Here is a 26,258-nt window from a genome sequence, read left to right as displayed (position 1 = left end):
GGCGCATCTCAGGCACTCACACTAGCGCTTCAATAAGACCAAAACCGCTGATCCCAAGCTGGACTCCACACAGCGGTGGCTGAGGAGGGAGGAACAAAGTAATCCACTACCACAGCTAAAAAGACTGGGAGGTATAATACACCTCCTCACCTCCATATTCAGATATATTCGCCACTATAATCATGCAGCAACATATCAGATAATGGGACCAAATTATTTATAGCAATTCAAATTTTTTGAAAAAAAAAGGAAGCATCTATTGTCCCACCCCTTAAGGGTTAAGCATGGCCTCCTACCATAGGGCTATCTTCACCAGACAGCTAAGCAGGCATGAATAGGTATATATTTGTACATATATTCCATGCATTGGAATCTGGAGGTGTACATACCATATGCTCACTCTTAGTTTTCCGATAACCAACCTATTAGTGAGAATAGCTTCCTGCCTCCTCCGTTGATCGGCAGCCAATCGTGTAATTGTCTGGACAAAAGGGGACAGCAGAGCGCCGTTTGCTCAAGAGATTACAGCGGGTGGTTCTGAATGACCTTCCCGTCCTGCGATAAGATCTTGACATCTATATACCAGAAACTTCCATCAACATCAGAATTTCTGTGTTTTGGTCCTCTCTACATAAATGAAGGTCCCAGGGTTGTCTAGGGCAGGATTCCCCAACTCCAGTCATCAAGGCCCACCAATAGGTCATGTTTTCAGGATTTCCTTAGTATTGCACAGGTGATAATTACATCACCTGCACAGGCAATAATTCCATCATCTGTTCAATACTAAAGAAATCCTGAAAACATCTGTTGGTGGGCCTTGAGGACTGGAGTTGGGGAACCCTGGTCTAGGGTACAGGCCCGACGTGGCCAATGGCCTATGCGAGAAAATGGACGTCAGGAAGCCCTCATTATAATATTTTTACAAATGCCCTGTTGGACAAAGGATTCATACAACTTCCACCTATCAAACATTAACTTGTATTACTAAAAAATAAATTGTCCCTATTTCTCTAAAAAATTCTAAAGAAAGGGCAGCTGACGAGCTATTGGTCATTGTGGTAGAGCAGAACCTACTACACTGTGGTGTTACTGTATGTGCACACGACATCTTCTTCAGGCGGGAGAACCTGCTACACTGTGGTGTTACTGTATGTGCACACGACATCTTCTTCAGGCGGGAGAACCTGCTACACTGTGGTGTTACGGTATGTGCACACGACATCTTCTTCAGACAGGAGAACCTGCTACACTGTGGTGTTACTGTACGTGCACATGACACCTTCTTCAGGCGGGAGAACCTGCTACACTGTGGTGTTACTGTATGTGCACACGACATCTTCTTCAGGCGGGAGAACCTGCTACACTGTGGTGTTACTGTATGTGCACACGCCATCTTCTTCAGGCAGGAGAACCTGCTACACTGTGGTATTACTGTATGTGCACACGACATCTTCAGGCAGGAGAACCTGCTACACTGTGGTGTTACTGTATGTGCACACGACATCTTCTTCAGGCAGGAGAACCTCCTACACTGTGGTGTTACTGTATGTGCACACGACACCTTCTTCAGGCGGGAGAACCTGCTACACTGTGGTGTTACTGTATGTGCACACGACATCTTCTTCAGGCAGGAGCACCTCCTACCCTGTGGTGTTACTGTATGTGCACACAACATCTTCTTCAGGCGGGAGAACCTGCTACACTCTGGTGTTACTGTATGTGCACACGACATCTTCAGGCAGGAGAACCTGCTACACTGTGGTGTTACTGTATGTGCACACGACACCTTCTTCAGGCAGGAGAACCTCCTACACTGTGGTGTTACTGTATGTGCACACGACATCTTCTTCAGGCAGGAGAACCTGCTACACTGTGGTGTTACTGTATATGCACACGACACCTTCTTCAGGCAGGAGAACCTCCTACACTGTGGTGTTACTGTATGTGCACACGACATCTTCTTCAGGCAGGAGAACCTGCTACACTGTGGTGTTACTGTATGTGCACACGACATCTTCTTCAGGCAGGAGAACCTCCTACACTGTGGTGTTACTGTATGTGCACACGACATCTTCTTCAGGCAGGAGAACCTGCTACACTGTGGTGTTACTGTATGTGCACACGACACCTTCTTCAGGCAGGAGAACCTCCTACACTGTGGTGTTACTGTATGTGCACACGACACCTTCTTCAGGCGGGAGAACCTGCTACACTGTGGTGTTACTGTATGTGCACACGACATCTTCTTCAGGCAGGAGAACCTGCTACACTGTGGTGTTACTGTATGTGCACACGACATCTTCTTCAGGCGGGAGAACCTGCTACACTGTGGTGTTACGGTATGTGCACACGACATCTTCTTCAGGCAGGAGAACCTACTACACTGTGGTGTTACTGTATGTGCACACGACATCTTCTTCAGGCGGGAGAACCTGCTACACTGTGGTGTTACTGTATGTGCACACGACATCTTCTTCAGGCGGGAGAACCTGCTACACTGTGGTGTTACGGTATGTGCACACAACATCTTCTTCAGGCAGGAGAACCTACTACACTGTGGTGTTACTGTATGTGCACACAACATCTTCAGGCGGGAGAACCTGCTACACTGTGGTGTTACTGTATGTGCACATGACATCTTCAGGCGGGAGAACTTGCTACACTGTGGTGTTACTGTATGTGCACACGACATCTTCTTCAGGGGGGAGAATCTGCTACACTGTGGTGTTACTGTATGTGCACACGACACCTTCTTTAGGCGGGAGTTTTCCCAGCGGAAAGACACTTTAGAAAATGCCAGAGATTTTTTTTCCTAAAGCCTCATTTTTTAACATTGTTTTGATTGTTTCCTGGGCGGTTCGTTAATGTTTTAGACTGACAGTTTTTGAGCATCTTTTTTTACTGGCGTTTTCCAGATAATTTTTTTTAACTCCATTGAACAAATAAGAAAAAATACTAATAGATTTTGAAGCAAAGACACTGGCAAAACAGTGTGTAACAATGCTACTCACTTTGGAGATATGATGTATCACAGAAACAGTTTCTAATTAAAAGTCTGGTTTATTTCAGTCCTCATAAACCACATCACAGGAAAACTCAAATACAGCTCTTGTCCGACACAAAGTGAAACATAAATAAAAAGTCCATACAGTAGTGTGGGTTCGCCAGCTTGGGTTAGAGTCCAGCTTCTTAGACCTTTTGCAAAGCCACATAATCCAGGTCTACACACCTCCATACACAGAACCATGTGCAAGATAAACAGGTCCCCTTTTACAATGTGAACAACACTCAGGGGTGGAGATATGGTGAGCAGCCCTCCCGCCCTAACTCTTCAGATGCTCACATTAAGACCTGGCCCCATCATGGCAGCTTAATCCCTCTTAGTACTATGTGTACTAGAGCATTACTCCAGGTTTTACGTCACAGAGGACTCCCACCTCGGTGATACACATCTCCCATTGACTATGCGACCATTAGCCACCTTACAAACTCACCCCCCCCCGCCTAAAGCCGTGGGGCTTCGCACCTTCTACCACTAGACACTGGATTCTCGAGAGAGAATCGGAATTACCATGTAGCTTCCCGGCTCTATGTTCCACATGGAAGTGGAAATCCTGCAGGACTAGAAACCAGCGGGTAACACAAGCATTTTTCCCCTTTTCTCCCTCCTCCACCTGAGTGGGGCATGTGTAGTGCTAATAAAAATATGGATATCTTATAGCCTACATATTGTAACATATTGTTTATATGCTTTGATAAAGTGTGGTCATTAGACCAAGTGTGGAATATATTGCAATATACTGCAGTGTAATATCATTGATATACTCTGATACTGATAAGGTAGTTCTTTCACATGAACTGTCCTTGATGCACGCTATCCACAAAGTGTTTGCTAGGTGTCAATGCAGTAAGGCAATGTTAATTGTTCTATGGTCTATAAAGTTGTGTGTTTCAAAGATTCATTATCCTGATTTGTACACAAGTGACCAGTGTTATATTTGCTTTGACAAATAAGTGTTATTGTAACCAAAATACTGATTCAGATAATGTGTGTACACTTACCATTATGTGCCACGAGAAATACACAGATCTATTGTCTAAAACAATGTTTATAAGTAAACTTCTCGAGATTACAGAACCTGGCCAATTCTGTATTATCGACGACTCATACTTCTAAACATTAACCAATTTTATGCTTCCATTGTCTAAGCCTTATAAAAGTCACTGGAATCATGATACAGACAGAAGCCATAAGTTGTACCTGCCCTGATGAGTAGTGTTGTATGTACCTGCCCATGCAGTGTTGTGAAGACTTCCAGGGGTCTCTCTGTCTTGGTGAAATTGCTTCTCTGATGTTCCAGACGGATGATGTTTAAAAGCTCCTTGGTGACAAAGTGAGTATATATATATATATGTACTTAACCTTTGTATTATAACATATACAAAAGTGTATGCAATATCATCATATCATACTATTCCTTTAATTATGTATTTTACCTTTTAAATCAACTATTATAAATAAAATTGCGTTATATCGCAAAGGGTTGCCTTCTTTAAAGTCGTATCCGAACCTTATTGCTAAAAACTTGGCATAACATTTGGCGTAGTCGTCAGGATACGCAGAAGGCTCATAAGTTCTTTTTTGTTAAAAATTACAATCATCTTGAATTGATACGGACTCTGTGTGATAAAGTGTGATAGAGTGATATTGTTATATTGCGTAAAACATGCCTTTCTTTAAGATAAAGGTAGGTGTAAGTGAGTCTATTGAGATTCCAGGTTGGGAACAGACTCCCTATAATATTTCGGCAACCAATGGTTCCATAGTGCTGGTTAGAGTGAAGCGTGGGACAAATGTCTGAAGGATGCTGAACCTGATGATGTGGTTGAATGCTTGCAGAAAGTGAAAGTAGAGAAATGTAAAGAGTTGGGCGCTGTTGGTCGCGTGGATGGATCCTGTTGTCTGCATATAGAAAACAGCATGAGGAAAGAATGCTTCTGTTAACAAAAGTTCAGGAATTGGAAAGACAGTTGTGTGAGGCCTGGACTGCATTGGTTATAGCACAGTGTCAGAATAAGTTATTAATGGAAAGATGTGATGGATATCAGCATGTTGCAGGAAAGGCTGCTGTACGTGTAGCGCAGTATAAATACAAAAGGAGGCGAGGGAAGGTTAATAAAAAGAAAGTAGCTTTGGCCATAGCCATAGAGTGGAGCCCTGATCAGTGGGATGGGGATGTATGGGATTCAACTGACTCCGAAAACGTCACCGATCCAGAGACTGAGGATGAATATTTCAATGGAAAGAGAGAAATTGATCCTCCTCTTAACACAGTGAAAGTTCATCCTATATATCGGAGACGGATGGTAGAGACTGCTGCAGGTAAACAGAATAAGAATGCAGTAGAGGATTACAGCCAGCAGGATCTTCATGACCTTCATGATTGTTTTTCTCAAAAGCCAAATGAATCTTTGGTAGCTTGGGCAGTCAGATTATGGGAGATGGGGCTCATGGAGTGAAGGTGGACCCTGTGGATGGCCCAAAATTTGTCCAACTCAGTCATGAACCTGTAGTGAAGGAGACATCCGTACCTTGATAATTCGGCAGCCACATGTGGTGTGTAGTATGCTTGATGTTGTGGCCATGGCATTGCAGCATAAATACCCATCAGAGGCAGATTGGCCACCAAATGAAAAACCATAGTTTACATTGAAAGATTGTACTCAGAGATTGAAGGAGGAGGTCATGAAAAATGCTATTTCAGCAAATACATATGACGATTACATGCAAGTTATTGTAAGTGTATCTATTAGAAATCGTATCATTAGAAATGCCCCTCCAGCCTATAAACATATCATGATGGCACTAATGATCAATCAGACTGGGAAAACTATCGCCAATACATTGGAGGCAATTAGACAGTTAGGGGATCTGGGAGATTGGGGTCCCAAACAAAGAGTAATTTTCCCTCTGAAGAGCAGCGTGACAATGTCAAAAGTAACTACCATCCTAGATCCCGCATTACCCGGAAATATATGTTTATGGCCCTGATAAAGGATGGTGTCCACAGGGATAAAATAGACGGGATTGGTACTGACGAGATGTGGAAATTGTATCTAAAGAGAGGACTTAATAAAAAGTCAGGGGTTTCACATAATAGAAAGGTGACAGTAAAAGATTCTGAATCCCCACAGCAGGGGCCGGGCAGGACATGGGGAGAGAGAGGGCCCACTCCCTCCTCGTCGCCAGCAAAGCCCACAGCAGGGGCCGGGCAGGACACGGGGAAAGAGAGGGCCCACTCCCTCGTTGCCGGTAAAGCCCACAGCACAGGGGTTTGAGTATCTTTATGATGAAGTTAAATCCTTGATACGGGAATTCAAAGCCCAACAGAAGGGGGCATCATTTTCTCCTAATAAGATGTCTTCATCTGAAATGGAGGATCGATGGAGGGAGACAGATAAAAGTGACTGACTTGCTGGCCACGCCCCACATATGTTGGTAGATACAGGGGCGGAGGCCAGTTTGATTAAGGGAACTCCAAAACAATTCAGTGAGTGCAAGGTTATAACTACAGAATTAGGAGGAAAGCAAATTGAGGCAATTCAGGACAGAGCAAAACCAGGAGTTAGTGGAATCTCCACATTGCATGAGAAGTTAAGCAAAGTCTCTATGGGACTTCAGGAGCAGGAGACACCCTTTGAACAATTGATTCCTGAGCAGAGGAAACAAGCGTGGTTTACAGAAGGGTCAGCTAGTTACCAAGGCAACAACCATGTGTGGAACGCAGTGGGCTATCAGACTACAAGTATACATAGCAAAGAAGTATGGGGAAAAGAGTTGTGGCAAGATATCTGGGCAATTGTGCAAATGATTAAAGTGACTGTGTTTCATGTTGATGCTATTTGTGCTTCAGATCCCCTGGAAAGACTCTTCAACTTAGTAGCAGACGAACAGTCCAAAATATCAGTCACTGAATCCAGTAAAAAGACTGACACCACTGAGGAGCTGCTTGGACTGACTCAATGGGCACAGACTAGACGGGCGCCCATCAGGTTAGATTTGATAAAGGAAACTGTCATGAAGTGTCAACATTCAAAACAGAGACCAATCCCTCATGTGGTGAGAGGCCAGAAAGCTGGAGGAAAACTTCCTGGGCAAATTTGGCAAATGGACTACATTGGCCCTCCGCTACATTATGGAGGATGCGTATGCATGGCTGTGGATGCACATTCTGGGTTCACGTTGATTTGCACCTGTAAAATGGCCAATGCTAACAATACTATTAAGACTTTGGAAACAATGGTATTGTACTGTATCCCAATACAGATTCAAAGTGACAATGAAAGTCACTTCAAAGAAGCTGTAAAGAAAATCAGGACTGCTATAGGCTTGCTAATGCCACCTGAGCATCTTGGTCTTAGTCTTATAACCTCAAGGTCAGGCTTGGCCTTAGAGGGTATTCAAGTAATGGGAGGAGTGATAGACCAGGATTATCAGGAAGAAATTAAGGTACTTTTAATGAATTATGAAGAAAAGGTCATGATAATACAGAGGAGAGATAAGATAACTCAGTTACTGGTACTGTCTATTTCTAAAACGAAGGTGGTCAGAGTAAGGACCCCAGCAGTTGTGAAAGTCAGAGGAGGTGAAGGATTTGGATCCTCACATCCTATCAATGATGGTGCAAAAATCTGGGTGAAACAACTGGGTGACAAAGGTCCTCCAGAACCTGCTGAGGTAATTGTTCAAGGAGCAGACAATGTGTTGATAATTATGAAACCCGGGCAAAAGAAAGGGGAACACGTCCCAACTGACCGGGATTTTGTGCAGAGAATAATATGTATTTTCCCTTTAGATCAAAATCTGGAAATGATGACCCAAGCGATCTTCAGACCGAAAATCGAGAGGCCAACCATGGAAAATGTGGCGTCATGGAAAACCAAACAGAATCTATGGATTTACTTGGCTCAAATGTTGAACACTAGCCATTTTTGCGTGACAAAGGTTACCACTGCTATCAATATATTTGAGACTTGGTGGCAGTACCGACCCCCTTTACAGTTATGGACAAAGCTTATAGGGGTATCTACTCAAGATGAGGACACAGAAGGAGAAGCTGTGACCCAGAACTTCACGTGCAATCCATGTTGTGCCTGTGTGAACTGCATTGGGGAAAGCTTTTTGGCACAGGAGATGATTGCCATGAAGACTGAGTATTAGGCCAGCTGATTTATGTTTTGCTATAATTTGTTCATGCATTGCTTTGTGTTGTTGTACACAGTGTACACTTCCATTATTATTTTTATGTCAATCATCCGCTAAAACCATCCACTTTGGATAGGGTGCTTTGTATAAATAATGTGTGGCTATAAGATATCCAAGTGTGGATTGTAGTGCTAATAAAAATATGGATATCTTATAGCCTACATATTGTAACATATTGTTTATATGCTTTGATAAAGTGTGGGCATTAGACCAAGTGTGGAATATATTGCAATATACTGCAGTGTAATATCATTGATATACTCTGATACTGATAAGGTAGTTCTTTCACATGAACTGTCCTTGATGCACGCTATCCACAAAGTGTTTGCTAGGTGTCAATGCAGTAAGGCAATGTTAATTGTTCTATGGTCTATAAAGTTGTGTGTTTCAAAGATTCATTATCCTGATTTGTACACAAGTGACCAGTGTTATATTTGCTTTGACAAATAAGTGTTATTGTAACCAAAATACTGATTCAGATAATGTGTGTACACTTACCATTATGTGCCACGAGAAATACACAGATCTATTGTCTAAAACAATGTTTATAGGTAAACTTCTCGAGATTACAGAACCTGGCCAATTCTGTGTTATCGACGACTCATACTTATAAACATTAACCAGTTTTATGCTTCCATTGTCTAAGCCTTATAAAAGTCACTGGAATCATGATACAGACAGAAGCCATAAGTTATACCTGCACTGATGTGTAGTGTGTAGCGTCGGCGTCCCTGCCTCCTGCTAGGCAGGGACGCTGTTCCCCTCACCTCTCCTCTCCGTGCCCGGCGTCTTCCTCCCGCTCTGCTGGCCACGGTGCTTAGGGTGCGCACGCGCGCGCTCCCCCTCTCTTAAAGGGGCCGCGCGCGCCGCCCTAAGGAGTCCCCGGCCAATGGCCAGAGGACTTCACCATATATAAGGCACCTCCTCCAAAATGGAGGTGCCCGAGCAATGTTGTAGCACAGTTCATCACTCTGCTTCAGCCCTCAGGTCCCGTTTCCAGTTACCTGCTAGTTACCTGCCAGCCTCGTGTCTATCTGCTGCTATTCCTGCGGTCCGAAAGTCTGCCTACCAGCCCTGCCAGTCTGTCTATGGATCCGTCTGCCCGCTCACCTGGGAGCACTCATCTGCTACCTGCCTGCTAGCCTACCTGGAGGCTCCGCCGTCACGTGCTGTGACCACCTGTCTGTCCAGAGACTCTTGCCCGCTCACCTGGGAGCGCTCACCTGCTACCTGTCTGCTAGCCTACCTGGAGGCTCCGCCGTCACGTGCTGTGACCACCTGCCTGTCCAGAGACTCTTGCCCGCTCACCTGGGAGCGCTCACCTGCTACCTGTCTGCTAGCCTACCTGGAGGCTCCGCCGTCACGTGCTGTGACCACCTGCCTGTCCAGAGACTCTTGCCCGCTGGAGGCTCTGCCGTGACCACCTGCCCGTTTACCCAGAGACTGTCCCGGTCACTTGCCGTGACCACCAGCCCGTTTACCCAGAGACTGTCCCGGTCACTTGCCGTGACCACCTGCCCGTTTACCCAGAGACTGTCCCGGTCACTTGCCGTGACCACCTGCCCGTTTACCCAGAGACTGTCCTGGTCACTTGCCGTGACCACCTGCCCGTTTACCCAGAGACTGTCCCTGTCCCTTGCTGTGACTACCTGCCCGTCTTCCCTGGGCGCCACCCGCTTCCTTACAAGGACCGCCCCCTTGTATAGTTGCTCAGAGGTTCCGCCTCCCAGACCCGTTACAGTTTGCTCGGGCCATGGAACCCGGTGGCACCCAAGCTCCCTCGCTCTCGGACCTATGTCATGAACTGTCCCGTCAGAGGTCCCAACAGGAGTCCATCCTGGGTCACCTGCGGAATGTCAACTCTCGTCTGGACACTCTGACTGCTCCACCAGCAACCACCGCTAGTGTCATGACTCGCAACCCGGCAGCGCCGCTGCCTACCAATACCATGGTATCCTGCCCCGGACCCCGGCTTTCTGCACCTCCTCGCTTCGGAGGCGACCCCGCTCAAGCTCGGGGCTTCATAAACCAGTGCACCCTGCACTTTGAACTCCTGTCCCACCAGTTTATCTCCGACCGGGCCAAAGTTGCCTTCATCATGTCCCATCTCACGGGGGAGGCACTGGCTTGGCTAAATCCTCTATGGGAGAGAGGAGACCCCCTGGTGTCCGACCTGCCAGCCTTTCTCACGGCTTTCCGGAAAGTCTTCGACGAACCCGGACGGAAGACCTCATCCGCATCGTCTCTGCTACGCCTCCGTCAAGGAGATCTCACCGTGGGCCAATATGCCATACGGTTCCGTACTCTTGCTTCGGAGCTGGCCTGGGATAACGACGCTCTGGTGTCTGTCTTCTGGGAGGGTCTGTCCGGCCGTATTAAAGATGAACTCGCCGGTCGGGACATTCCTACCACTCTCGACGACTTAATAACACTTGCCACCCGGATTGACATCCGGTTCCAGGAGCGCGCCAAAGAGGTCACCCGTGAGAGGAGGTTTCCACATCTAGCCCCCACCTTCCAGAAACCCGTCATTCCCTCCGTTACTCCCCAGGCACACTCACCTGAGCCTATGCAGGTCGACCAGACCAAGATGGTCAAAACCCGTCAAGACTCACGCCGTGCCGGGGGGAGCTGCTTCTACTGTGGCAGTAAGGAGCACCGGATCCGTTCCTGCCCTGAGAGATCGGGAAACGCCTGTGTCTAGGGTCGCTCAGAGAGGTCGCCCTAGACAAAAGTAAACCCTCTCCATCCCTGATGCTGTCAGTCTCTATCACCTGCGGAGAGAACCGCTATTTCGAACTGGCTCAACTTGACTCAGGAGCTGCTGGTAATCTCATCTCTCAATCCCTGGTAGAGAAGTACCGCATTCCCACCAAACCTCTGGCCGTACCTTTATCTGTCGCCGCCGTGGATGGGGGCCTCTTACCACATCCCATCCAACTCATCACCGAATCCATAACTCTGCAGGTGGGAATGCTGCATTCTGAGAGCATCTCCTTTCATGTTCTGCCTGGACTCTCTCACGCACTCTTGCTGGGCCTACCTTGGCTCCAGACACATGCACCCGTGCTTGACTGGCAGACCGGAGAAGTCCTTCGCTGGGGACAGGACTGCCATAAGACTTGTCTAGTTCCTGTTCATCCTGCTCGTCCTTCTCCTACCCCAGTCAATCTACCCGGTCTACCGGTTCCCTATTGGTCTTATGCGGATGTCTTCAATAAGAAAGAAGCAGAGACATTACCCCCTCATAGACCATATGACTGTCCAATCGACCTGATACCCGGCTCTACTCCTCCCCGTGGGCGTATCTACCCTTTGTCCGCAGCAGAGACCCGGTCCATGTCTGAATATATTGAGGAGAATCTTGCCCGGGGATTTATCCGGAAATCTACCTCCCCGGCGGGAGCAGGCTTCTTCGTCAAAAAGAAGGACGGCTCACTCCGTCCATGTATAGATTATAGAGGCCTTAACCAGATTACAGTGAAGAATAAATACCCCCTCCCGCTCATTCCTGAATTATTTGACCGCCTGAGGGGGGCTAGAATCTTCACCAAACTGGATCTCCGTGGGGCGTATAACCTGGTCCGTATCCGTCAGGGGGATGAGTGGAAGACGGCATTCAACACCCGGGACGGCCACTATGAGTACCTTGTAATGCCCTTTGGTCTCTGTAACGCTCCTGCCGTCTTTCAAGAGTTGGTCAATGACATCTTCCGTGACCTTCTCTACTCCTGCGTGGTGGTGTACCTGGACGACATCTTGGTCTTCTCTCCGGACCTTCCTACTCACCGGAGAGATGTTCGTCAGGTCCTGCTCAGGCTCAGGCAGAACCACCTCTACGTTAAATATGAGAAGTGCATCTTTGAGCAGACCTCTCTTCCATTTCTGGGCTACATAATCTCTCAGACCGGCCTACAAATGGATCCTGAGAAACTGTCTGCCATCCAGAAGTGGCCCCGACCAGAGGGGTTGAAGGCTATTCAGCGGTTCCTGGGCTTCGCCAACTATTACAGCCTCTTCATACCGCACTTCTCTTCCCGGACTGCCCCTATCTCTGCGCTCACCCGTAAGGGTACTAATCCCAGAAGATGGCCGCCCGAAGCTGAGGAGGCCTTTCTTTCCTTAAAACAGGCCTTCTCCTCCGCCCCGGTGCTGCATCGTCCGGACGGTAACAAACAATTCTTCCTAGAGGTTGACGCTTCCTCCTCCGGAGCCGGGGCGGTACTTACCCAAAAGTCATCTTCCGGAAGAATGGTAACCTGCGGTTTTTTCTCCAAACTCTTCTCCTCTTCTGAGCGCAATTATTCTATTGGAGACCGAGAATTGTTAGCCATTAAGCTGGCACTGGAGGAGTGGCGTTACCTGCTCGAGGGGGCTCTTCACCCGGTAATAATTTACACGGACCACAAGAACTTGGCTTACCTTCAGAGCGCCCAGAGACTTAACCTGCGCCAAGCCGGTGGTCCTTGTTTTTTGCCCGCTTTGATTTTGTTCTTCATTTTCGCCCGGCAGACAAAAACATCAAAGCTGACGCCTTGTCCCGATCCTTTCTGGTATCTGATCTAGAGGAGGAACCTAAGCACATCATTGATCCCGCCAGAGTAATGCAAGTGGCTCCCGTGAATCTAAATCGTCTCCCTCCCGGTAAGACGTTCGTAACAGTACCCGATCGGAAGAAGGTCCTACACTGGGGTCACTCGTCTAAGCTAGCTGGCCACGCCGGTCAGAAAAAGACCCTCCAGCTCATTACCCGGCATTACTGGTGGCCTACCCTGCACAAGGATGTAATAGACTTTGTTTCTGCCTGTGTGTCCTGCGCCCGCAACAAAGTTCCGAGACACCTGCCAGCCGGTCGCCTTCTTCCTCTTCCAGTACCTGCTGCCCCGTGGCAGCATATTGCTATGGACTTTATAACGGATCTTCCTGTCTCTGCCGGTTGTACGGTCATTTGGGTGGTCGCTGATCGCTTTTCCAAGATGGCGCACTTCATTCCCCTGCCGGGCCTCCCGTCTGCACCCGAACTGGCTAAGGACTTTATCCGCCACATCTTCCGTCTCCATGGCCTGCCCCTCCACATCGTGTCAGATCGTGGGGTTCAGTTCACCTCACGCTTCTGGAGAGCCACATGTAAGTTGCTTGACGTCACTCTGGACTTCTCCTCCGCTTACCACCCACAGTCCAATGGTCAAGTGGAGCGGATCAATCAGAACCTGACCAGTTACCTCCGGCACTTCGTTAATGCCCACCATTCGGACTGGGTGGATCTCCTACCATGGGCCGAGTTCTCTTACAACAATCACGAGAGCGAGTCTTCCTCCAAATCCTCGTTTTTTGTAGTCTTCGGTCAGCATCCTCGGATCCCGTTTCCCGTCTCCACCTCGGTGGACAATCCGGCTGCGGAATCTCTCGTTAGTGAATTCTCCTCCATTTGGGAGAGTACCCGATCCGCACTCCTTCAGTCGTCCGAGCGGATGAAAAAACACGCTGACAAAAAACGCCTGGATCCTCCACAATTCCGCCCTGGAGATAAAGTCTGGCTCTCGTCCAAATATGTCCGGCTCAAGATTCCCTCCTACAAGTTAGGGCCTCGGTTCATCGGCCCACTGGAAGTTATCAAACAAATCAATCCGGTGGCCTATAAATTGAAACTCCCGGCCAACTTACGGATCCCTAACTCCTTCCATGTATCTCTCCTCAAACACGTGGTACTTAACTCTTTTTCCAAGTCTACAGGTACGCCCCCTGCTCCGGTTTCCGCTGAGAACGAATTTGAGGTAGAGAACATTCTGGCCACCAAAAGGGTAAGAGGAAAAACCTTTTTTCTGGTAGATTGGAAGGGGTTTGGTCCTGAGGAGAGAACGTGGGAGCCCCGGGAGAACATCCATGCCCCGCTCATCCTTGATAAATTTCTCTCTGGCCTAAAAAAGGGGGGGCCTAAAGGGGGGGGTACTGTAGCGTCGGCGTCCCTGCCTCCTGCTAGGCAGGGACGCTGTTCCCCTCACCTCTCCGCTCCGTGCCCGGCGTCTTCCTCCCGCTCTGCTGGCAGCGCGTGCTGCTTCCAGGCCACGGTGCTTAGGGCGCGCGCGCGCTCCCCCTCTCTTAAAGGGGCCGCGCGCGCCGCCCTAAGGAGTCCCCGGCCAATGGCCGGAGGACTTCACCATATATAAGGCACCTCCTCCAAAATGGAGGTGCCCGAGCAATGTTGTAGCACAGTTCATCACTCTGCTTCAGCCCTCAGGTCCCGTTTCCAGTTACCTGCCAGTTACCTGCCAGTTTCCTGTCTGATACCTGCCTGCCTCGTGTCTATCTGCTGCTATTCCTGCGGTCCGACAGTCTGCCTACCAGCCCTGCCAGTCTGTCTATGGATCCGTCTGCCCGCTCACCTGGGAGCGCTCATCTGCTACCTGCCTGCTAGCCTACCTGGAGGCTCCGCCGTCACGTGCTGTGACCACCTGCCTGTCCAGAGACTCTTGCCCGCTCACCTGGGAGCGCTCACCTGCTACCTGTCTGCTAGCCTACCTGGAGGCTCCGCCGTCACGTGCTGTGACCACCTGCCTGTCCAGAGACTCTTGCCCGCTCACCTGGGAGCGCTCACCTGCTACCTACCTGCTAGCCTACCTGGAGGCTCCGCCGTCACGTGCTGTGACCACCTGCCTGTCCAGAGACTCTTGCTCGCTCACCTGGGAGCGTCCACCTGCTACCAGCCTGCTAGCCTACCTGGAGGCTCTGCCGTCACTTGCCGTGACCACCTGCCCGTTTACCCAGAGACTGTCCCGGTCACTTGCCGTGACCACCTGCCCTCTTACCTAGAGACTGTCCCGGTCACTTGCCGTGACCACCTGCCCGTTTACCCAGAGACTGTCCCGGTCACTTGCCGTGACCACCTGCCCGTTTACCCAGAGACTGTCCCGGTCACTTGCCGTGACCACCTGCCCGTTTACCCAGAGACTGTCCCTGTCACTTGCTGAGACTACCTGCCCGTCTTCCCTGGGCGCCACCCGTTCCTTACAAGGACCGCCCCCTTGTATAGTTGCTCAGAGGTTCCGCCTCCCAGACCCGTTACATAGTGTTGTATGTACCTGCCCATGCAGTGTTGTGAAGACTTCCAGGGGTCTCTCTGTCTTGGTGAAATTGCTTCTCTGATGTTCCAGACGGATGATGTTTAAAAGCTCCTTGGTGACAAAGTGAGTATATATATATATATATATGTACTTAACCTTGTATTATAACATATACAAAAGTGTATGCAACATCATCATATCATACTAGTCCTTTAATTATGTATTTTACCTTTTAAATCAACTATTATAAATAAAATTGCGTTATATTGCAAAGGGTTGCCTTCTTTAAAGCCGTATCCGAACCTTATTGCTAAAAACTTGGCATAACAGGCATGGTCTGACACGAATTTATATTTTGACAGATAGTATCAGCACGTTTCCACCGCCCACTTTATGGCCAAGTATTCCTTTTCTACAATGGAATAATTTCTCTCACATGAACAGTTTCTTACTCAGGTAGAGAACAAGGTGCTCCTCTCAGTGTATCTCCAGAGAAAGGACTACAAATTCCTTCATAAAGTCGAGAAATACTAGGACTGGCTGCTTACACAAAGATACTTTCAGTTCTTGACAGGCCGCCCCCGACGTCTATTTTGCCATAACTGATTTTGTCCCCTTAAAGTGCACCTGTCAGCAGGATTGTGCTCAGTAAACCACATACACTGTCAGGTGGGTGACATTACACTGATTAATATGATACCTTGGTTGATGAAATCCGTCCTGTGGTTCTTGTGTAATACTTACTTTCAGTTAGGAGATAATGATATGCTTGTGCTCTGGAACGGCCTGTGGGGGCGCTCTATCTGGTGCTCTGCTTACATATTCATCTGTATGAAGAGCACCAAATAGAGCGCCCCCCACAGGCCGCCCATCTGGTGCTCTGCTTACATATTCATCTGTAAGCACTTAGCGGTCGGCGCTCATAGCAAGTGAGTAAATCTGCTACACACAGGCGATCTGATCATCGACTGTGTAGTAGAGAAGATCAGACAACTGCTGCTTCTAGTCTCCCATGGAGACTATTGAGACATGCAGAAAGGGTGAAAAAAATGTTTTTAAAAATATAAAAGTTTAAATCACCCCCCATTTGCCCCATTCAAAATAAAACAATAAAAAAAACACACACACACACACACATTTGGTATCGCCGCGTTCAGAATCACCTGATCTATCAATACAAAAAAATAATTAATCCAATCAGTAAACGGCGTAACGAGAAAAAAATTCTTAACGCCAGCATTACGTTTTTTGGGTCTCCGCAACATTGCAATAAAATGCAATAACGGGCGATCAAAACATCGGATCTACCCCAAAATGGTATCAATAAAAACATCAGCCCGGCGCGCAACACACAAGCCCTCACCCAGCCACAGATCCCAAAAATGGAGACAATACAGGTCTGCCAATCAGCATTCAGGTTTCCAAGGAGGAAGTGGGAAATCTGTAGAATAATGATGGTCACAATACTCCCTGCCTGATATTTCTGCACATGGCGCACAGCTATATGGACCCATTGTGAAAATACGGAATTAAAGGGAATGTGGCAGCAGGATTTTGCTACAGTGGCATGTAAACGTTTGGGCACCCCTGGTCAAAATTACTGTCATTGTGAACAGTGAAGCGAGTTGAAGATGAAATGATCTCTAAAAGACCTAACGTTAAAGATGACACATTTCCTTTGTGTTTTAGGAAAATAAATATAGTCATCTTTTACATTTTAAAAATGACAAAAAAATAATGGGCGTAACAAGTTTGGGCACCCTTGGAGATTTGTGTGCTCAGATAACTTTGACCAAGGTTTCAGCCTGTTATGGCTTGTTCACTATCATCGTTAGGCCTGGCCGGTGATGCAAATTTCCCAGCTTTATAGAAACCCAGCCTCCTCTAACTTTGTGCCAAAAACCAGCAGCCATGGGTTCTTCTAAGCAGCTGCCGAGAACTCTGAGAATGGTGGAGGCCACAAAGCAGAAGGAGGCTATAAGAAGATAGCAAAGCGTTTTCAAGTTGCCCTTTCCTCAGTTCAAAATGTAATTAAGAAATGGCAGTTACCAGGAAAAGTGGAGGTCAAGATAAGGTCTGGAAGACCAAGCAAAATGTCAGTGAGAGCTGCTCATAGGATTACTAAAGAGGCAAATCACAATCCCTGCTTGACAGCAAAAGACCTTCAGAAAGATTTAGCACTGGTTCATTGTTCTACTGTTCAGAGACACCTGCACAAATATGACCTTCATGGAAGAGTCATTGCAAGAAAACTTCTCCTGCGTCCTCACCATAAAATTCAGCGTCAGAAGTGCAAAAGAATATCTAAACAAGCCTGGTGCATTTTGGAAACAAGTCCTGTGGACCGATGATGTAAAACAGAACTCTGTGGCCACAATGATCAGAGGTACAGTGCTGGCCAAAAGTATTGGCACCCCTGCAATTCTGTCAGATAATACTCAGTTTCTTCCTGAAAATGATTGTAATCACAAATTCTTTGGTATTATTATCTTCATTTAATTTGCTTGCAAGTAAAAAACACAAAAGAGAATGAAGCAAAAATCAAATCATTGATCATTTCACACAAAACTCCAAAAATGGGCCAGACAAAAGTATTGGCACCCTCAGCCTAATACTTGGTTGCACAACCTTTAGCCAAAATAACTGCGAACAACCACTTCCGGTAACCATCAATGAGTTTCTTACAATGCTCTGCTGGAATTGTAGACCATTCTTCTTTGGCAAACTGCTCCAGGTCCCTGATATTTGAAGGGTGTCTTCTCCAAACTGCCATTTTGAGATCTCTCCACAGGTGTTCTATGGGATTCAGGTCTGGACTCATTGCTGGCCACCTTAGAAGTCTCCAGTGCTTTCTCTCAAACCATTTTATAGTGCTTTTGGAAGCATGTTTTGGGTCATTGTCCTGCTGGAAGACCCATGACCTCTGAGGGAGACCCAGCTTTCTCACACTGGGACCTACATTATGCTGCAAAATTTGTTGGTAGTCTTCAGACTTCAGAATGCCATGCACACGGTCAAGCAGTCCAGTGCCAGACGCAGCAAAGCAACCCCAAAACATCAGGGAACCTCCGCCATGTTTGACTGTAGGGACCGTGTTCTTTTCTTTGAATGCCTCTTTTTTTTTCCTGTACACTCTACGTTGATGCTTTTTCCCAAAAAGCTCGACTTTTGTCTCATCTGACCTGAGAACATTCTTCCAAAACGTTTTAGGCTTTCTCAGGTAAGTTTTGGCAAACTCCAGCCTGGCTTTTTTATGTCTCGGGTTAAGAAGTGGGGTCTTCCTGGGTATCCTACCATACAGTCCCTTTTCATTCAGACGCCGACGGATAGTACGGGTTGGCACTGTTGTACCCTCGGACTGCAGGGCAGCTTGAACTTGTTTGGATGTTAGTCGAGGGTCTTTATCCACCATCCGCACAATCTTGCGTTGAAATCTCTCGTCAATTTTTCTTTTCCGTCCACATCTAGGGAGGTTAGCCACAGTGCTATGGGCTTTAAACTTCTTGATGACACTGCGCAAGGAAGACACAGGAACATTCAGGTCTTTGGAGATGGACTTGTAGACTTGAGATTGCTCATGCTTCCTCACAATTTGGTTTCTCAAGTCCTCAGACAGTTCTTTGGTCTTCTTTCTTTTCTCCATGCTCAATGTGGTACACACAAGGACACAGGACAGAGGTTGAGTCAACTTTAATCCATGTTAATTGGCTGCAAGTGTGATTTAGTTATTGCCAACACCTGTTAGGTGCCACAGGTAAGTTACAGGTGCTGTTAATTACACCAATTAGAGAAGCATCACATGATTTTTCAAACAGTGCCAATACTTTTGTCCACCCGCTTTTTTAGGTTTGGTGTGGACAAAACCTATTTGGCTTTAGGACAATTCTTTTTGTGTTTTTTCATTGAAGACAAATTAAATGAAGATAATAATACCAAAGAATTTGTGATTGCAATCATTTTCAGGAAGAAACTGAGTATTATCTGACAGAATTGCAGGGGTGCCAATACTTTTGGCCAGCAGTGTATGTGTGAAGAAAAAGAGCACAGAATTTCAGGAAAAGAACATCTCGTCAACCATTAAGCATGGTGGTGGATCAATCACACTTTGGGGTTGTGTTGCAGCCAATAGCACGGGTAACATTTCATGCATAGAGGGAAGAATGGATTCAATGAAATTTCAACAAATTCTTGATGCAAAAATATCACCATCTGTAAATAAGCTGAAGATGAAAAGAGGATTCTACAAATGGATAATGATCCTAAACACACGTCACAATCCACAATAGAAGCTGAAGGTTTTACAATGGCCCTCACTGTCCCCTGATCTGAACATCATTGAAAATCTGTGTATAGACCTCAAAATAGCAGAGGATGCAAGACGCCCCAGGAATCTCACAGAACAGGAAGAATTCTCCAAGGAAGAATGGATGAAAATCCCTCAAACAAGAATTGAAAGACTCTTGTCTGGCTACAAAAAGCATTTACAAGCTGTGATACTTTCAAAAGGGGGCGCTACTAGGTACTAACCATGCAGGGTGTCCAAAATTCACATTGGCCCATTTTCCTTTTTGTAATTTTTAAAATGTAAAAGATGAAAATATATATACTTTTTGCCTAAAATACTAAGAAAATGTGTCATCTTTAACTTTAGGTGTTTTACAGATCATTTCATCTTCAACTTTAACTGTTCACAATAACGGAATTTTGACCGGGGGCGCCCAAACTTTGACATGTCACGGTAATATGAAGACATAATGTATGGGTTAAAATACAGATTTTAGCATTTCTCTTATAAAGCTCAATGGTTTTGTTTCCTTGCAATGATTGTTTTAGCACCTGGAGCTAATCACTGATCAGAAGTGTGCAAGTAAGTCTGACTCCGCCCCCTCTGGTGATAAGCAGCTCACTGGCTATAGACATTGTATATAGAGAGAATGGTGTGGGCGGAGTCAGCTGTGGTGGGGGCAGTTTTCTCAGATCTGATTCATACTAAATCTATAAACTCTGATTGTGCCAGAACGTCTGCACCCAGTAAATTAGGTGATACATCATTGGATTCAGCTTCTCACTGCCTACATTACGCTGCTCTTAGATGATGTAGCGAAAATCTGCTGACAGATTCCCTTTAGGGACCATCTACATTACATGTTACTGCACAAACGTATGTACGCATTGCACATGATGACAGTAAGGCTTCAACATGGCAGCCAGTGCCTATAGTAATGGGGATAAATATATATATCTTCTCACCTTGTGATGTAAGAGGCCGGAGCTCCTCCATCATCTTGTCCTTGTACAGATCCTGGTGTCCTTCTAGATACTCCCACTCCTCCATGGAGAGATAGACAGCGACGTCCTGACACCTTATAGGAACCTGACAACAACGACACTGTCATCACCCAGAATCCTCCAGTGCTGTCCTGTATAATGTCCCAGCAGTCACCTCTCCGTCATCACCCAGAATCCTTCAGTGCTGTCCTGTATAATGTCCCAGCAGTCACCTCTCCAGTCATCACCCAGAATCCTCCAGTGCTGTCCTGTATAATGTCCCAGCAGTCACCCCTCCAGTCATCAACCAGAATCCTCCAGTGCTGTCCTGTATAATGTCCCAGCAGTCACCTCTCCGGTCATCAACCAGAATCCTCCAGTGCTGTCCTGTATAATGTCCCAGCAGTCACCTCTCCGCTCATTACCCAGAATCCTCCAGTGCTGTCCTGTAAATGTCCCAGCAGTCACCTCTCCAGTCATCACCCAGAATCCTCCAGTGCCGTCCTGTATAATGTCCCAGCAGTCACCTCTCCGGTCATCAACCAGAATCCTCCAGTGCTGTCCTGTATAATGTCCCAGCAGTCACCTCTCCGGCATCACCCAGAATCCTCCAATGCTGTCCTGTATAATGTCCCAGCAGTCACCTCTCCGGTCATCAACCAGAATCCTCCAGTGCTGTCCTGTATAATGTCCCAGCAGTCACCTCTCCGGTCATCAACCAGAATCCTCCAGTGCTGTCCTGTATAATGTCCCAGCAGTCACCTCTCCGCTCATTACCCAGAATCCTCCAGTGCTGTCCTGTAAATGTCCCAGCAGTCACCTCTCCAGTCATCACCCAGAATCCTCCAGTGCCGTCCTGTATAATGTCCCAGCAGTCACCTCTCCGGTCATCAACCAGAATCCTCCAGTGCTGTCCTGTATAATGTCCCAGCAGTCACCTCTCCAGTCATCACCCAGAATCCTCCAGTGCTGTCCTGTATAATGTCCCAGTAGTCACCTCTCCGGTCATCACCCAGAATCCTTCACTGCAGTCCTGTATAATGTCCCAGCAGTCACCTCTCCGGTCATCACCCAGATGCAACTAAGACGCCGATCAAATCAACAAGACGTCACCGACCACAACCGATGGATCCCGTAACTAAGGCTTCGATCACATCTACAAGACGTCCCCGACCACTGTTGGATCCTGTAACTAAGGCTTCGATCACATCTACAAGACGAACCCGACCACTGATGGATCCTGTAACTAAGGCTCCGATCACATCTACAAGACATCACCAATCACGACCGATGGATACTAAGGCTCCGATCACAACTACAAGACGTCACCAACCACGACCGATGGATCCTGTAACTAAGGCTCCGATCACATCTACAAGACGTCCCCGACCACGAGCGATGGATCCTGTAACTAATGCTCCGATCACATCTACAAGACTTCCCCGACCACGAGCGATGGATCCAGTAACTAATGCTCCAATCACATCTACAAGACGTCTCCGACCACGACCGATGGATCCTGTAACTATGGCTCCGATCATATCTACAAGACGTCACCAACCACGAAAGATGGATCCTGTAACTAAGGCTCCGATCAAATCTACAAGGGGTCTCCGACCACGACAGATGGATCCAGTAACTAAGGCTCTGATCACGTCTACAAGACGTCACCAACCACGAAAAAATGGATCCTGTAACTAAGGCTCCGATCACATCTACAAGATGTCCCCGACCACGACCGATGGATCCTGTAACTAAGGCTCCAATCAAATCTACAAGAAGTAACCAACCACGACCGATGGATCCTATAACTAAGGCTCCGATCACATCTACAAGACGACACCAACCACGAACAATGGATCCTGTAACTAAGGCTTCGATCACATCTACAAGACGACACCAACCATCACCGATGGCTCCTGTAACTAAGGCTCCGATCACATCTACAAGACGTTAGCGACCACGACCGATGGATCCTGTAACTAAGGCTTCGATCACATCTCCAAGACGTCAGCGACCACGACTGATGGATCCTGTAACTAAGGCTCCGATCACATCTACAAGACGACACCAACCACGAAAGATGGATCCTGTAACTAAGGCTTTGATCACATCTACAAGACGTCACTAACCACGACCGATGGCTCCTGTAACTAAGGCTCCGATCACATCTACAAGACGACACCAACCACGACTGATGGATCCTGTAACTAAAGCTCCGATCACATCTACAAGACGACACCAACCACGACATATGGATCCTGTAACTAAGGCTCTGATAACATCTACAAGATGACACCGACAACAACAGATGGATCCTGTAACTAAGGCTCTGATCACATCCACAAGACGTCACCTACCATGAACAGATGGATCCTGTAACTAAGGCTCCAATCACATCTGCAAGACGTCACCGACCACGACCGATGGATCCTGTAACTAAGGCTCCGATCACATCTACAAGAGGTCTCCGACCACGACAGATGGATCCTGTAACTAAGGCTCTGATCACGTCTACAAGACGTCACCAACCACGAAAAAATGGATCCTGTAACTAAGGCTCCGATCACATCTACAAGATGTCCCCGACCACGGCCGATGGATCCTGTAACTAAGGCTCCGATCACATCTACAAGACGTCCCCGACCAATGATGGATCCTGTAACTAAGGCTCCGATCAAATCTACAAGAAGTAACCAACCACGACCAATGGATCCTATAACTAAGGCTCCGATCACATCTACAAGACGACACCAACCACGAACAATGGATCCTGTAACTAAGGCTTCGATCACATCTACAAGACGTCACCGACCACGACCGATGGCTCCTGTAACTAAGGCTCCGATCTCATCTACAAGACGTCACCGACCACGACCGATGGATCCTGTAACTAAAGCTCCGATCACATCTACAAGACGTCACCGACCATGACCGATGGATCCTGTAACTAAGGCTCCGATCACATCTACAAGACGTCACCAACCACGACCGATGGATCCTGTAACTAAGGCTCCAATCACATCTACAAGACGTCACCGACCACGACCGATGGATCCTGTAACTAAAGCTCCGATCACATCTACAAGACGTCACCAACCACGACCGATGGATCCTGTAACTAAGGCTCCAATCACATCTACAAGACGTCACCAACCACGACCGATGGATCCTGTAACTAAGGCTCCAATCACATCTACAAGACGTCACCGACCACGACCGATGGATCCTGTAACTAAGGCTCCGATCACATCTACAAGACGTCACCGACCATGACCGATGGATCCTGTAACTAAGGCCCCGAACACATCTACAAGACGTCACCGACCACGACCGATGGGTCCTGTAACTAAGGCTCCAATCACATCTACAAGACGTCACCGACCACGACCGATGGATCCTGTAACTAAGGCTCCAATCACATCTACAAGACATCACTGACCACGACCGATGGATCCTGTAACTAAGGCTCCGATCACATCTACAAGACGTCACTGACCACGACCGATGGATCCTGTAACTAAGCCTCCGATCACATCTACAAGACGTCACCAACCACGACCGATGGATCCTGTAACTAAGGCTCCGATCAGATATACATACTTATCTTTTTTGTCTCCACGGTAACTACACCTCCAGCGGGGGACGGTCACCGTGGTAACTACACCGCCAGAGGAGGACGGTCACCGTGGTAACTACACCTCCAGCGGGGGACGGTCACCGTGGTAACTACACCTCCAGCGGGGTACGGTCACCGTGGTAACTACACCTCCAGCGGGGTACAGTCACCGTGGTAACTACACCTTCCGTGGAGGACGGTCACCATGGTAACTACATCGCTAGTGGAGGACGGTCACCGTGGTAACTACACCTCCAGCGGGGGCGGTCACAGTGGTAACTGCACCTCCAGCGGGGGACGGTCACCGTGGTAACTCCACCTCCAGCGGGGGACGGTCACCGTGGTAACTCCACCTCCAGCAGAGGACGGTCACCGTGGTAACTCCACCTCCAGCGGGGGGCGGTCACCGTGGTAACTCCACCTCCAGCGGGGGACGGTCACCGTGGTAACTGCACCTCCAGCGGGGAACGGTCACCGTGGTAACTGCACTTCCAGCGGGGGACGGTCACCGTGGTAACTCCACCTCCAGCGGTGGCCGGTCACCGTGGTAACTCCACCTCCAGCAGAGGACGGTCACCGTGGTAACTCCACCTCCAGCGGGGGACGGTCACCGTGGTAACTCCACCTCCAGCAGAGGACGGTCACCGTGGTAACTCCACCTCCAGCGGGGGGCGGTCACCGTGGTAACTCCATCTCCAGCGGGGGACGGTCACCGTGGTAACTCCACCTCCAGCGGGGGACGGTCACCGTGGTAACTCCACCTCCAGCGGGGGACGGTCACCGTGGTAACTCCACCTCCAGCGGGGGGGCGGTCACCGTGGTAACTCCACCTCCAGCAGAGGACGGTCACCGTGGTAACTCCACCTCCAGCGGGGGACGGTCACCGTGGTAACTCCACCTCCAGCGGGGGACGGTCACCGTGGTAACTCCACCTCCAGCGGGGGATGGTCACCGTGGTAACTCCACCTCCAGCGCGGGTCGGTCACCGTGGTAACTCCACCTCCAGCGGGGGACGGTCACCGTGGTAACTCCACCTCCAGCGGGGGACGGTCACCGTGGTAACTCCACCTCCAGCGGGGGATGGTCACCGTGGTAACTCCACCTCCAGCGGGGGACGGTCACCGTGGTAACTCCACCTCCAGCGGAGGACGGTCACCGTGGTAACTCCACCTCCAGCGCGGGTCGGTCACCGTGGTAACTCCACCTCCAGCGGGGGACGGTCACCGTGGTAACTCCACCTCCAGCAGGGGACGGTCACCGTGGTAACTCCACCTCCAGCGGGGGCGGTCACCGTGGTAACTCCACCTCCAGCGGGGGACGGTCACCGTGGTAACTACACCTCCAGCGGGGGGCGGTCACCGTGGTAACTCCACCTCCAGGGGGGACGGTCACCGTGGTAACTCCACCTCCAGCGGGGGACGGTCACCGTGGTAACTCCACCTCCAGCGGGGGCGGTCACCGTGGTAACTCCACCTCCAGCGGGGGCGGTGAGGTGAGGAGGAGCCGCTGCACATCCCCCATACAACACTGAGGAGCCGCAGTCACATGGAGCAGGAGCCTCCACAGGAACAGCTCTGATCTCACCCCACACTCTCCTCTCACAGATTCACCACAAACCCTCCCTGTAATCTCACCGGAATGGCGGGAAGCGGAAACCTGCTGCTGGCTGATACCAGAGAGCAAGAGCTGCGCACAACCAGGACGGAGCTGCTGCACTGAGAGCGGGAGGACCTGTGGTGACGTCATCGCCATGTGATCAGGGGGCGGAGCTCAGGAGAGAAGTGGTGAAGGCCCTGTGGTGACGTCACCGCCATGTGATCAGGGGGCGGAGCTCAGAGAGAGGTGGTGCAGGACCTGTGGTGACGTCACCTCATGCGCTGAGGAGGCGGAGCTTAGCACTATGATCTTCGGCTAGTCATTGGCTCCGCAGGGTTTCTTCTCCAGCCGTTGTCGCCTTTTCTGTCTGATGTTTCCTCGTAGATTGTAATGAGGCTATAAAATATAACGTTATTATAACTGGTGAAAGACCTGTGAATACATCACA

At 48.5% G+C, this 26,258-nt stretch overlaps 1 protein-coding gene across 1 annotated transcript in view; it reads right to left on the bottom strand.

Moving 5' to 3' along the window:
* The window catches only part of LOC141272698 (uncharacterized), a 50,034-nt gene extending 24,049 nt beyond the window's left edge, over nt 1-25,985 (bottom strand). Inside the window, exon 1 of the mRNA XM_073683674.1 lies at nt 25,849-25,985. Coding sequence (XP_073539775.1) covers nt 25,849-25,966 — 118 coding nt within the window. The 5' untranslated portion in view covers nt 25,967-25,985. The remainder of the gene's footprint in view (nt 1-25,848) is intronic.
* Between the last annotated feature and the right edge of the window lie 273 nt (nt 25,986-26,258).

Source organism: Phyllobates terribilis, unplaced genomic scaffold (genome assembly GCF_046119375.1).
Source record: "Phyllobates terribilis strain yellow unplaced genomic scaffold, ASM4611937v1 Scaffold_1__5_contigs__length_1240528914, whole genome shotgun sequence".
NCBI classification, from domain to species: Eukaryota; Metazoa; Chordata; class Amphibia; order Anura; family Dendrobatidae; genus Phyllobates; species Phyllobates terribilis.
This window is presented reverse-complemented; position numbering and strand designations above follow the sequence as displayed.